The sequence below is a fragment of the Gigantopelta aegis genome, chromosome 6 (genome assembly GCF_016097555.1).
Source record: "Gigantopelta aegis isolate Gae_Host chromosome 6, Gae_host_genome, whole genome shotgun sequence".
Classification (NCBI taxonomy): Eukaryota; Metazoa; Mollusca; class Gastropoda; order Neomphalida; family Peltospiridae; genus Gigantopelta; species Gigantopelta aegis.
In genome coordinates this window covers 28,152,658-28,167,664 of record NC_054704.1, presented here as the reverse complement: position 1 = coordinate 28,167,664, position 15,007 = coordinate 28,152,658, and the positions used below count along the sequence as shown (strand labels likewise).

The following is a 15,007-nucleotide window of genomic DNA, read 5'->3' as shown; positions in this document are numbered from 1 at the left end:
CCCAGTGGTGAAATGCTTGCTCGATGCAAGGTTGGTCTGGGATTGATCCCCATTGGACTATTTCTTGTCCCAGCCAGTGCACCACGACTGGTATATCAAAGGTCGTGGTATGTACTATTCTGTCTGTGGGATGGTGCACATAAAAGACACTAATATCTGTGTGGTCCTTAACCATATGTCCAACACCATATAACAGTAAATAAAATGTGTTAAGTGCATCGTTAAATAAAACAATTTTCTTTCTTTCGCAAGCTTTTGCTTGTTTTCAAATGTATAGCAATAAATTAAAAACAAACTTTAATGTATATGTTAAAATTTACTAATTATTTAGGTGCTTTTGTAGTGTAATTGTCAAAACTGCCAGGTGTTTGTTTGTTTTTTCATTTATTATATAATGAACAGGTGTTACAATTAAGCTGCTATTATTGATTGAAATGAAACCTGTTGTGGTTGTTTTTCTCATTTATTATATACTGCACAGGTGTTACAATTAACCTGCTATTATTGATTGAAATGAAACCTGTTGTGGTTGTTTTTCTCATTTATTATATAATGCACAGGTGTTACAATTAACCTGCTATTATTGATTGAAATGAAACCTGTTGTGGTTGTTTTTCTCATTTATTATATAATGTGGTTGTTTTTCTCATTTATTATATACTGCACAGGTGTTACAATTAACCTGCTATTATTGATTGAAATGAAACCTGTTGTGGTTGTTTTTCTCATTTATTATATAATGAACAGGTGTTTCAATTAACCTGCTATTATTGATTGAAATGAAACCTGTTGTGGTTGTTTTTCTCATTTATTATATAATGTGGTTGTTTTTCTCATTTATTATATACTGCACAGGTGTTACAATTAACCTGCTATTATTGATTGAAATGAAACCTGTTGTGGTTGTTTTTCTTTCTCCCAGAGGCCACATACCGAGAGCTAGTTTCACCGTCTCACCTGGCGCTGATTGCCGACATGTCTGGCTGCAATCGACAGTCACGGACCATCGACTGCTCAGATACCTGCTTCCACCACAAGTACCGCACACATGATGGCACCTGCAACAACCAGATCAACCCCACCTGGGGAGCATCGAACCGAGCCTTCGATCGCCTTGTCGATCCCATCTATGAAAATGGATTTAACACCCCCGTAGGTATGCTCAGTTAAAATGTACAACAAAAACGGCATTTGTAACTGTTCATTGGACGTTTCCTCTTAGTGGTTATCATAGTTACAGTATACAGACATTTCCAAGAAAAATATTCTGAAAATCTATTTTAAATGAAAGCAAGACCTAAAAAATAAGAATAAAACAAAAAGGAAAGCATCATGTTTATGAGTTTAGTAAGCATTTTAATTTGAGTATTTTTGCATTGTTGTTATTCCAGGGCTTGACCTTAGAAATAGCCCAGGCTGTTTTGGCTACACATTTGTAACTCAGGCTACCAGATGTTTAAACCCAGTAATCTGCCGGGCTACTAAATGTTTTGGTACATCCGCAATGAACAAGACACTTAAACATATAAAACACCCAGCTAAAACATGTTTAAATAAAAGTTTTGCCTTTTTTTCTCTTTTTTAAAATTTATTAAAATTGTGGGGCTACCAATTTTTAATGAGGGCTACCAGATTTTAAAACCTGAAAAAAGTTGAGGTCAAGGCCTGTCTAAGTCCCATACTGGTCCAGCCAGAGGGGACTATAGGTTTTGTCATTATCTGTCTGTCCGTCAGTCTGTTCATCTGTCCATATTTCCATCTGTCCCACATATAGTTTTCCAGACATTTTTTTCATAATGCCTCTAAAAATGGAGCTGAAATTTTTGGTATAGCTTTGTCATGTAGAGTTACAGATGAAGTTTGACTTCCATGAGGAGTAGCCCATTTTGACAGAGTTATGGCCCTGGTATGAACATGCATTGCTTTAGCAGTACTCTCAAAATGCTTGTTAATTTTAACAATCATTTTATTTTACCATGTTCCTCTGTATCTATCTATCTGTGATAGTGATAGTGATAGTGATCTTTTTTTAAATGGATTTACTAATTTTTGTTTACATTTGCAGGTTGGAACCGAGCCAGACTTTACAATGGAAACCAATTGCCCAGTCCACGTCTGGTGTCCTCATTGATGATGTCATCAAGTCACGTGACCGAGGATGAGAAAAACACACACATGCTGATGCAGTGGGGACAGTTCCTGGACCACGACATGGATCTCACACCTCAGTCGATCAGTTACTCAAGATTCAGTGATGGGCGACGGTGCAATGAAACATGTGAGAATCAGAGCCCATGCTTTCCCATCCCCGTCCCAAACAGCGATCTCCGGATACACAGCCAGTGCCTGGGGTTCGCTAGGTCCAGCGCAACATGCAACTCTGGAACAACGTCTATCTTTTTCAATACTGTGTCTCCACGGCAACAGATCAATGTCCTGACATCTTTTATTGATGCCTCCCAAATTTATGGTAGCACTGCAAGAGAAGCAGAGCATCTGAGAGAATTGTCAACTGGTCGAGGGCTGCTCCGGCAGGGACCAATCACCATTCACGGAACAAGATATCTGCCCTTTGATGACCACACTCTAGCAGATGTAGACTGTCAAATAGAGTCATCCAATCGGCATGTCCCTTGTTTTCTAGCAGGAGATCACCGAGCCAATGAGCACTTGGCTCTTACAGCAATGCACACACTGTGGTACAGAGAACATAACCGGGTGGCAACAATGTTCCGTCAGCTCAACCCGCACTGGGATGGAAACAAAATCTACCACACGACCAAAAAACTCCTTGGTGCCATGATTCAACACATTTCATACTCTCACTGGCTTCCTAACATCCTAGGAAACAAGGGTATGGGCATAATGGGACCGTACAAAGGCTATGACCCAAATGTAAATCCAACCATCGTCAACGAGTTCGCAACTGCCGCCTTCAGATTTGGACATTCACTGGTCCAGCCCATAATTTTCCGACTTAACGAAACATTTCATCCCATATCTGAAGGAAATCTTCCTCTCCATAAGGCTTTCTTCTCGCCGTACCGTATCATGGAGGAAGGAGGGATAGATCCGTTGTTGAGGGGATTGTTTGGAGTAGCAGCCAAGAAGAGGATGCCCAGTGAGTATCTCAACTCAGAGCTCACAGAAAAACTCTTTGCTCTGTCCAACGCCATTGGGCAGGATCTCGCCTCTCTGAACGTCCAGCGGGGTCGTGACCATGGATTGCCTTTCTACAACTCGTACAGGAAGTTCTGTAATTTGACAGTGGCCACATCATTTAATGGGTTCCGAAGAGAAATCAAGGACAGAGATACCAGACAGAAACTGCAAGCACTTTATGGTAGTCCAGGTAAGTCAGCAAGATAGAATTTTCATGAATTCCTTATCTCTTGTTGTTTAATGTAGAGTATTTAACTGTGGGCCTTTTATAGTTAGGTAAATTCCAAAAAAGTTGAATGGTTTGAATTTAAGTGTGACCTAATTTCTATAGACCCGATTATGTTAACTGAGAAGTCTGGCTTGATATTCATAAACGTACATGATACTTATCTGCATACTTAAAGTTGGTAAAGTATCATACATTGACTTGAGTAGTTTTGAATATGGAGCCTGGATGCATATCTTTTAATGTTTTTTTAAATTAATTTTATAATATCTTGGATGACTGGATGTCTTAACATCAATATTTTATTGTAATATACTTATTTTTATTTGTTAAAAGGAAATGAGAATAAATACTAATACATTTAACTCATTTTGTATACCTGGATGTATAAATGACCCAAAAATTGTATACAAGGCTTAGAATGTTTTGTATTTATTTACATCGCTGTAAATGAGTTTTCTTATTTCAGACAATGTTGATTTGTTTGTTGGTGGCATGGCAGAAACTCCTATTGATGGTGCTAAAATTGGACCAACATTTGTTTGCTTGCTGTCAGACCAGTTCAAACGGCTTCGAGATGGCGATCGGTATGAAATAAATTTAAAAAATGTGGCATAACAACAACAAAATTATAAACAAATACCAACCTTGGTACTGGTGTGTGTGTTAAGCTTGTAAGCAGTTAAATCTGCCATTATTCTGTCAGCAGTAACATTGATATATGCTGTTAGTATACAAACACATAGGTCCTTCAACAACTGATGGTAACGTAATATGCAGACACATGTACCTAAACAGCAATAATCAAGATGATAATTCCTTTAATAGTCTTTAGGCAGATGGTCGTAAATCGGTGGTGCAATGACAATGCACCTCACAAATTTCCGGTAAGCCCAAGCTGTGTAGATAGTTTGATTGCCAGGTCACTGGCCTTGGTGGTGTTGTGGTTAAGCCATCAGACTTGAGGATGGTAGGTACTGGGTTCACCTTCCAGTACCGGCTCCCACCCAGGGTGAGTTTAACGACAACATGGATGTGTGTACGGCCACTTTACCAACTTCTGTCTCACTAAGCACTAACCAATTGTTCTGGACAGACAATTCAGATAGCCAAGGTATGTGTCAAGGTATGTATGCTTGAACCTTAATTAGATATAAGCACAATAACTAGAAATGGAATGATTGCCAGGTTATATCCTATGTAAATGCATTAAAACTACAAAGACTGAGTTTGTAGGACACAATTTCAGGGCTCGCCCTGGGTCAAAAATACTTAAAGCCAAAACATTAGCTAACTGAGATTTTGTATTAGCCATAAAGAAAATAATTTAGCCAAACCTGTTTTGTGCAGTTATGTACAGAGTATTTATATATCATTATGAAAATACATCTTTTTCAGCTAATTATATGTACAAACTGGAATAAAAACAGCCCAGGTTATAATTTCTATATTTAAGATATACACAGATCAGTTGCAGTCAGAACTGTGCATAGGCATCTGAAGTCAGCAATTAAAGGAGTGGCAAATAGCATATTACCTTGATTTTCAGCGGCTGGTGAAGGGTGGGTGGGGGTGGGGGACATGCATTATTTTCAAAGTTGGAAGCCAATGCCCCCTGACACTACCCAGCCCTGCTTCCAAGGCCTGTGTCAATAAATCAACAAATGTACAGAAATATGAGGGTGGATGTTTCTGGAGGATGTTGTATTTTTTGCCCTTCTTTCTTCCTATTTTTTTTTCCCCCATTGGCTTATTTTTTTGTGTTTGTAGGTTTTGGTATGAAAACCCTAGCATATTCCCGATGGAGCAAGTGGCCCAGATAAGACGGGCATCGCTGGCTCGAGTGATATGTGATAACAGTGACAGCATAGACCGAGTACAGAAGAATGTCTTCATGATGACAAAGTCTGATGATGAGTACATCAACTGTGACAACATTCCGCGAGTTGACCTCAGAATGTGGACAGACTGCTGTGAAGGTAAATTTAATGTGTATCTTGGTGGTTCACAGGGTCTTATTTATGGACAGAAAGAACAGAAAGAAAAAGGCAGACCCTTTTGGAACTAGGGAGGGAACAGACACTTGAGGTTGATAATGTATGTTTTTTTGTCGTCCTCTATATAAAGATAAAAATCTGACCTGTGCCCCCTCCTCTAGAGATTGTGCCCCCTCCACTAGACACTATTCCCCCAATCCAGATGTTATTCCTATGGGCCGGAAACTAGTGAAACATCAAATATCACATGTAGGAACAACTTGGGATGGCGGTGTGTCGCATACTATTACTAGGTCACTGTGACCTACTTTTCATGGTCTACTGCACATAACAGTAAATCCTTGTCCTACCATATCTTGCATACAGATGTATACAGGACCATCAAACCTCACATGTAGGAACAACTTGGGATGGCGGTGTGTCACATACCGGTACTATTACTAGGTCACTGTGAACTACTTTTCACGGTCTATTCCACATAACAGTAAATCTTTGTCCGTACCATATCTTGCAAATAGAAAGAAATGGTTTATTTAATGACGCACTCAACACATTTTATTTACGATTATATGGCATCAGACATCTGGTTAAGGACCACACAGATATTCAGAGAGGAAACCTGCTGTCGCCACTTCATGGGCTACTCTTTTTCGATTAGCAGCCAGGGATCTTTTATATGCACCATCCCACAGACAGGATAACACATACCACAGCCTTTGATATACCAGTCATGGAACGAGAAATAGCCCAATGGGCCCACCAATGGGGATCGATCCCAGACCGACCGCGCATCGAGCGAGCTCTTTACCACTGAGCTACGTCCCACCCCCTTGCATACAGATGCATACAGGACCATCATACCTCATGTAGGAACAACTTGGGATGTTGGTGTGTCACATACAGTTACTAGGTCACTGTGATACAAATAAATCAAATAATTTGTCTATATTCTGAACATCATAGGAAAATCTTGTTTAGCTCAAACTGTTCATCCATCCCATTGCAAAAATTTCACTTAATTAGAATTGAATCATACCCGTAACATATTCATTAATATCTATGGTTTTCCATCAAACTCCTGACTGGTGTATCATGTACCTCACCGGTACTCTTGTTTCATTAGTGGTAAGGAATGTTTTGTATGTACATTTGATATACTAGTTACAGGGTTTATAAGTAGAACATTAATGATTGACATTTCTTTACAACCAATTGTATTTTAGTCCTATGTGACATATGTGGTGGGTCAAGACCTAAATATTTTTTTGTGTATGTCAATAACCTGTTGAAATGCTAAATTTAATGCATATCAAACTGGTAATACTAAATTTATCAGTAAAAATGCTTGATCACAGAATGTAGATTTTGTGAGTGATAGTGGTAGGAGAATTAATCGGTTGGCTCCTAAATATCTAAGTTTTAAATTGGAGAATGTCTTTTCTTAACAATAAAAATTAGAATCTTAACCAGGGCTCCATTTTATGAAACAATCTTAGCGCTTAGATCACCTTCAGTGCATATCTCTACTGTATACACTTCATAAAATGAGGCCCCGTTCCAGTGTAGAGTTATATATTTCCAAACTTTACACATCACATTTCACTTCAGACTGCAGAAGAAGCAACCGTCCTCAGTCGTTCACTCGACGTTTCCGTGGCCGCAGATCAGCAGAATTCAGCTACCCTGAAGACAGGCCCGAGCCAGAGCTGATGGTGAACGGCTCTGAACACACGATCACCGTAGTGGAGCACCCGAAGCTGGAGGTGGACGTGAAAACCGAGCGAGATCACCGCGAGTTTGACGACGGCTGGACAGCGCGCAACCTCAGCGAGTCGGTCAAGAAAGACGTCTTTCAGCTGGATTCGAGAATAGAAGGAATGGAGGCCGCCCTCGAAGAGATGTCTAACACAATGTTTCAGTTGCAGAAAAAGGTATAGTCCAGTTATGACCATATCTATAAAAGATATAATTTGTTTGGCTGTACTCTGTAATAAACATTTTATTCATTCATTCATTCATTCATTCTGTCATTCCATCATTCATTCATTCTTTCCGTCATTCCATCATTCCATTCATTCATTTCATCGTTCGTTCATTCATTCATTCATTCCATCCATTCATTCCACCATTCAATTCATTCATTCCATCATTCAATTCATTCATTCATTCCATCATTGTTTCACACTCCGTTTATTATAATTCTTACATCTACGTAAAAGTCAAGCATGTGGCACACGGATGAACTATCTGTGCTCCCTGTCCACGACAGTGGTTAATGGTTAATTGTTGGCGAGAGAGAAGTCTATGTAGTGGCCTTTTGTCTCCCATTTGAAAGAAAGAAATGTTTTATTTAATGACTCACTCAACACATTTTATTTACGGTTATATGGCGTCGGACATACGGTTAAAGATTACACAGATATTGAGGGAGGAAACCCGTTGTCTCCACTTGATGGGCTACTCTTTTCGATAAGCAGCAAGGGATCTTTTATGTGCACCATTCCATAGACAGGATAGCATATACCACGGCCTTTGATGTACCAGTCGTGGTGCACTGGCTGGAGCAAGAAATTCTCACATGTGAGTAATTAAAACTCACTTTCGAAAAGGGTGCCAATACTGAGATACAAACCTAACATCTACCAATTTTAAGGCAGTTGGCTCTAAATATCAACCTCTTGTTCCTTCTACATATGAATAAACATAATCTACCATGAGTGTCTGTTGAAGTCTAGTAAATCCCATCCTAAATCAGTTTTGGTTCATAAATGTCAAATTCATGCTGTCACTGTTATTCCATTTACATTGGCGATAAATTGTAACCATAAATTCATTGATGTAATTTGGGCTAAATGATGTCATTCTGCACGTCATGTGTCCATCCCTGGGGAAAGACCGATTTACCAATCACCCTGGAAGTGGTTGGATGTGTGGATCTGATGTGCTGTCCCGTCTGTGGAAATGTGTATATAAAAGATTCCTTGCTGCTAATGGAAAAATGTAACCAATGATTAATAAATCGTATGCTGTAGTGATATCATTGAAAAAAAAAACTAGCTTTTAACTGTCTGATATATACAAGATTTCAGACGACGTATCTCTGCTGTACAAGCGACACTAATTACTGTGAATAAATTAATATACAAAACTAACTTTTTCAGATGCGGTATCTATACCGACTGGTGAAAGGGAAAGTGGGTCTACACTGTCGCAGTGCTAACAGAAGAAAACATGTGCATGGCTCCAAGTGGAAAGTTGATAAATGCAAGACATGCACATGCAAAGTAAGTTGATAAAAGAGAGATTCAACAAAGTCTAGATTGGTTTTAAAATACAAATAGTGTGCACTTAACTGCAGTACTGTAGATCATACAACATTGGTGCTGACAGCCATATTACATAAGAAAAAGTGATGTAACAGCATTATTAATGAATGAATGAATGAATGTTTGTTTAACGACACCCCAGCACAAAAATAGCATTATTAAAAGAAAAATTTAATAATGCTATTTTTGTGCTGGGGTGTCGTTAAACAAACATTCATTCATTAATTAATAATGCTGTTACATCACTTTTTCTTATGTAATATGGCTGTCAGTAACATCCATATTAAATTTGTAAAATGTTTAATATGTTTACTAAATAAGAAAAATAATGTAACAGTCATATTAAATTAAAAACATTATGTAATAATTTAAATTTCTATAACATGATGTCTTTATTAAATGACACATTTTCTGTTATTGACTGTTTACTGGATTTTTGGATGACATCTCTAAAAACCGATATATTACATTAGCAAATTGAGTAATAATAAATCATTACTATGCTCTATGTTATACCATTTGTGACTGTTATACATTGATAATTCTCTCAAAGTGAAAAACAAATCTTATATAAATTCTTTTCATTTCAGTATAATTAAATTTCAGTTTCATTCATTACAATATAACGCCATCCCATTGGTCCAGCCATAGCGATGGGAGTTTGTTAATTTCTCGATGAATGTAAAAATTACATCATCAGGGAACATCATATCTGATGACGTCATTTTATATTGGTAGTTTTCTTACTGAGCGTTATTGTTTTAACCAAAAAAATAATTCAAAATAAAATATGAATTTTTAATGTTATTATTAGTTAGTATGGTTCAAATTTAATTATAAGTATTGTCTGTTAGTTCTTGTACGTTCATCTGGGTATCAACAAAAATCATCCGCAACCTTATGTGAGAATGGCTTTGCCAATTCACACAGTTTGCGGATGATTTGTTTTATTCATACACCGATGAACGTACAAGAAATAACAGACAATCCTTAATTTTTGGGGGCTTAAAATTGTTTTCATTCATGTGCTTGTATCCGATTATGGTTCAAGCTTGTTACAGTGAGCACACACCTGTTATTATTATATAATTAAAAAATTCCATGTAGAAAACTTACTTCTCTTGTTCTAGTGATCATAGATTACCTGTGCACTACACATTTCTATATATACCTGAAAACTTGATGATTCAGAGAATTTTGGCAAGTTCAAAGACATGTCAAATACAAGTTACTTTTTTTGTTGCGTCAGTTACCCACACTTCATTTGTGATTGTAGTTGCGCTGAGATTGTATGCAATGAAATTTTCTTTTGAAAACACAACATATTTATTTCAATCAAAAACATTCAAAAGAATTTTATTGAATACTTTAAACAAATAATAATTATCAAAACGTTAAAAAATTTCTGAATGTTGCGCCAGTTACCGTGGAATTGCCCATATATAAGCCGAGTCCAAGAAAGAGGCTACTGAAGAGTGGTTCGTGAACTGATTGATTCAAAACTCTAATTGTTTCTTTTATTAAACATTTGTTTGCAGAAAGGCCAGATTGAGTGTACACAAAAGACATGTCCTGTTCCGGACTGTGAATCTCCTACAGAAATCGAGGGTCAGTGCTGTCCCGTGTGCCAATGATGAACTTGTTGAATCAAGAGAACATCACTCTGTCACTGCTAACAGAGGTAATCTGTGCCAAGGTCTCGGGTTCCATGGCAACAGTCACTGACTGTGATCTGAACAATGCCCGCATCGTGTTCATGGAAATACAATTAGTGCAATCTCTGGTAGTGTGGTTTCCACTGATTCCATGTTGGGAGATTGCCACAAGCTTTAGAAAGTAAACGTACCACCGAGTTATCACTTATACTTTTGTGATAAGATAGGATATATATATATATATTTATTCATTTGGGGGGGGGGAAAATGTGTATATATTTTCATAGAATGTTAAAATTGTGTGAAATATCTGTTGGTCCCTCTGTTAGTATTTGTAAGAACATTATGTGTACCGGTATCACAATGCTCGAGTTATTTTATATATGTGCAATGTAGATATTGAACCAGTAAGTAGGACTGCAAGTCTGGTGAGAGGGGGATGGGGGAGGTTTTAGGGTTGCTGTTCTGGAACCCAAGGTCCACTGATGGGTCCAGACAGGGAACATTTTGTTAGTATCACATTGCAATTCAATATGCAAGTTTCAGCAATTGCTACACAGATTTAAAACAATAAACAGTAATTGCTAATCAATTTTCAACTGACTAGAAAATATTGGTCATTAAGATTTTGAAAACAATATGTTCCCTGCCAGATTGTGAATGGTGTTTCCAGTGCTCTCCTATTTTACAGGGGTGGGAATTCTCCTCAGATCAGCTGTTTTCCTCTCATGGAACATTGCGTTTCGTCGCAGTTTAATCGTCCTTTCCTCCAAAATGTGTCGCATGGCACAGATTTTTTAACCTAGGTTTTCGAGAATTTCCGGAACCCCTCTAGATTTCTTCTTTTTTTACAGTTCACCAATTCCCACCCCTGATTTTAAGATCTTTTTAGTAAACATCTTAGTTATGTTAACGTTATTGTTATCAAATAAACCGGATTCAAGGAGAGCTGATGTATTGTGCCAGAGGGCTGGATTAGATGGATTTAACCCAAGATATTGTTATTAAATGGGATTCCAAGGCTTACTCTGGAACAAATTTTGGTTTAGCCAATCTTCAGATATGTAGAGTAGTACCTTGAAAATTATTAAATCATGATTACTGTAAAGAATATTTTATTGGCCAAAGACTAAATGTAGTAGGCACTTTGATTAAACATTAGCAAGTAGTTGACAATTAGTTAACTTGACAATGGACAGGGTGAAGTCTGGGACTCTGTGATCATGCCAGTTTACACAGAAATCTGGATTACACAGGTGTAGGTTTGGACGGAGTCTACGGTCTATTTAAAGTGAACATACCATTTTGCAGCTTTAAATCTAAACCCAACAACAAAACCACCTCTTCACAAAGGCATGTATGCCGACATATTTATGCTTCAGACATAACCGTGGCACAAGGTAGCCATTTTGACCACCTTGGAGTTATACTGGCTACTATTAATGTTGATAAGTGTTATGCTGGCGACCATTAATGTTGATAAATGTTACTTCAAAAGAGGAGCCAATTTCACAAAACATCGTAAGTTTATGTCTAAGACAAATGGTTATACCAGTCATACATTTGAAAGTGTTTGCCATCTATATCACCCAAAAAAATCACATCATTACAGAAGATGGGAGTATTTTAAAGACAAAATAAAATGAAATATGTGTACTTCATACTATATTTGTTGTACTGTCAATAATAAAAATTCATATTTACTTGTAGATTTACATTTACGTGCAAAACTAGGCTTACGATGTTTTGTGAAACTGGGCCCAGGTTTTTAAATTTAACCTTAAACACAAAAACCACATTAATGACCTTTTATGTAATTTGTATGGGGTAAAAAGTATGTGTAAAGTATACTTTACAGTGTTTACGGTGTTTTATGTCCGAGACAACGTAGTATGCATCCATATTTCATAACATATTCCTATATAATGTATATATTTTGATGGTCAAAATGAGTAGTTAAATATGAATTTGCATACTTCAACAGATATATTTACTGTACTTGATTTAAAGCATGCAACATTCTCTGAAAAGTGCAAAAAGTAAAATAATAGTGCCAAAAAATTGGATTTTTTTTCTGAACTACCTCTAGAATGAAGTCGTATTCAAAATGCACTTTTAGGGAACATTATCGTTTTGGTGGCTTATGCTTCTTCAGTAATGTTTATCCAAGTATATTTCAATGTTTTTTTAGTTTTATATCCAACCATGTGGCATCGTCAATAATTAGATATGATTTTGTTAGTTGTACCACGTTTCATATTTATGGTGAAAGTCTTACCAATAAGCAAATGGTCTAATAAAAGTTTGTCTTCTTGTTTATGCATTTTGAGTGTACAGAATGACTGATGTAACATAGTATCTGTGATAGTTAGATCCCACACAACCTCTTAATGTCACTTGCTTCTTGTAGTGAAGTTAACAGTTATGTGTTACACGAAATAGATGTTCATCTTCTGAAAGAGTAACAAAATACACTGGCAATATGAAAGGGAACTCGTGGCCTGGGGGTTTTAAACACTTTATGAGACACATAATGCATATTTTAAAATTAAATAGTCTTGTGCAACAACAGAAAGTTATTTTGATTACAAACATATATAAAATGTTGACCATTATTGTGAATATGAATTAATTTAAAAAAAAGGTTTCCACTAAAACATTAAAAACATACAGTATACTACCAAACTGCATTTCCAGGCCATTGAGGCAAAAACCCAAATTGTTAATTGCTCATTCTGTGTAGGAGTTTGTTGTTACTAATTTTAGAAGGAATTTTGCTTACCAGTAATAACTACCGAGTTCCACACTGCCTATATGTTAGAGAATGCCATTTGTTAAAATGTAGCCACTGCACACCTGTGATATGGCTACAGATCTATCATTTCATCCTATGTAGTAGTCATTAAGCATTTACATATTTTAGCATATTTTTTTGTCTATTGAATGTTTTAGTAATTTTGCATTTAAAATGTAACTTTTTTTTGTAGATTTTACATTAATATTATTGGTGTTTTTAAAATTAATTTATACTTTACCACGTATATGTTTTCTTAGTATTTTTAACAGCAAAAATAACTTTACTGTTTTTATAGCTTTAATGCTTTTTTGCACATCCAACCAAATAATAAGCAATTACATGTAGTGTTTTTTAAAGGTTGCTACGCATGAAGGAATTTTTTTAATGTATATATTTTTGGTTCTAAAATAAAATGTTTTTAGCACATTGGAGATGGTCTTTCTTGGATTTAAATCATGAATACCATATTCAGTTGGAATAAGAATACCTACCCCTACCCCCAATTTATTGCTAAAAATTATTTCAAGAATCATTTTTAAAAAAGTTTGTTTAAACTATTACACGTTAAATAGTATTCTTGTAATATGTTGAATATGTGGGTAATAAACAATGTTTATTGACATAATTTTAGCTAAGATAAACCTCTGTTAAATCGGTCATATATTTTGCCACATATTAGAAATTGAAAACTATTATAAAGTTATTTTAATAATCAAACTTGGTTTATTTTTCAATATTTAACTGGTCATAGGGTTTTATGTGCACACTCAGAACAAGCTGCTGTAGTGCAAAATATTTAACTGAAATATTAAATCCTTTAAAACAATTTTAGATGAATATTTTCTGCTTGTTTGCCGACATGTTATAAATAATTTTATACAAGCTTTGTATGTTTCTATGATAGTTCAAACAGGGTGCAGATACCCACCTATCCACATCGTGTTGCAATGCATTGTGGGAATTCTACATGTAGGTCTGTGAACCCGTTTATATTTTGATGTGTGATTTGTATCATGACTTGACCATCCATACTCTATGATGTGTGGATAAATTTGCGAATAAATATTTCTTGTACTGTGGTGTGATTTTTTGCTTTGTTTGAACATATATTATCATCGGCTTTCTTGCTAATATATCTGCACAAACATGTAATGTCCCTTGCTAAGAATTAATTTGCAAATTATTATTATTTTTTTTTTAGTGTACAGAATGACTGATGTAACATAGTATCTGTGATAGATCCCACACAACCTCTTAATGTCACTTGCTTCTTGTAGTGAAGTTAACAGTTATGTGTTACACGAAGTTGTGGTGCACTGGTTGGAACGAGAAAAAACCAATCAGTTGAATGGATTCATCAAGGTGGTTCGATCCTGCAGCACAAGCACCTCAAGCGAGCACTCGACCGACTGAGCTAAATCGCTCTCTCTCCCCTAAGTTTACCTCCTGTCCATCCAAAATGGACTTGAAATAGGAAGACAAATTATGGGGATGGGGCAGATAACTCTGTATATATAGGGATGGTCGTGGTGTTTTTTTCTACATCGGAGCATACAGTTGAGGGAACATAGCACCAGTTGTTACAACTGGTAAGCATGAAAATTAAAACCACATTGTTATATGCCCATCTATGAATGATGGGTCGTATTATGGTATATCATTGTCCATATCTTGCATACAGGACCATCAAACCTCACATGTAAGAACAACTTGGGATGGCAGTGTGTGGCGTACTATTACTAGGTCACTGACCTACTTTTCACACTACTGCACAACAGTAAATCCTTGTCTGGACCATATATTGCATACAGGACCATCAAACATCACATGTAGGAACAACTTGG

At 36.5% G+C, this 15,007-nt stretch overlaps 1 protein-coding gene across 2 annotated transcripts in view; it reads left to right on the top strand.

The window, feature by feature from the left end:
- LOC121374182 (peroxidasin-like) overlaps nt 1–14,238 on the top strand; it is a 101,369-nt gene extending 87,131 nt beyond the window's left edge. For both annotated transcript variants that reach the window (XM_041501163.1, XM_041501161.1), the window contains 7 exons: nt 923–1,156; nt 2,066–3,352; nt 3,858–3,975; nt 5,159–5,367; nt 6,994–7,316; nt 8,547–8,669; nt 10,250–14,238. In XM_041501163.1, coding sequence (XP_041357097.1) covers nt 923–1,156; nt 2,066–3,352; nt 3,858–3,975; nt 5,159–5,367; nt 6,994–7,316; nt 8,547–8,669; nt 10,250–10,345 — 2,390 coding nt within the window. In that variant the 3' untranslated portion in view covers nt 10,346–14,238. The remainder of the gene's footprint in view (nt 1–922; nt 1,157–2,065; nt 3,353–3,857; nt 3,976–5,158; nt 5,368–6,993; nt 7,317–8,546; nt 8,670–10,249) is intronic.
- The last annotated feature ends 769 nt before the right edge of the window (nt 14,239–15,007 follow it).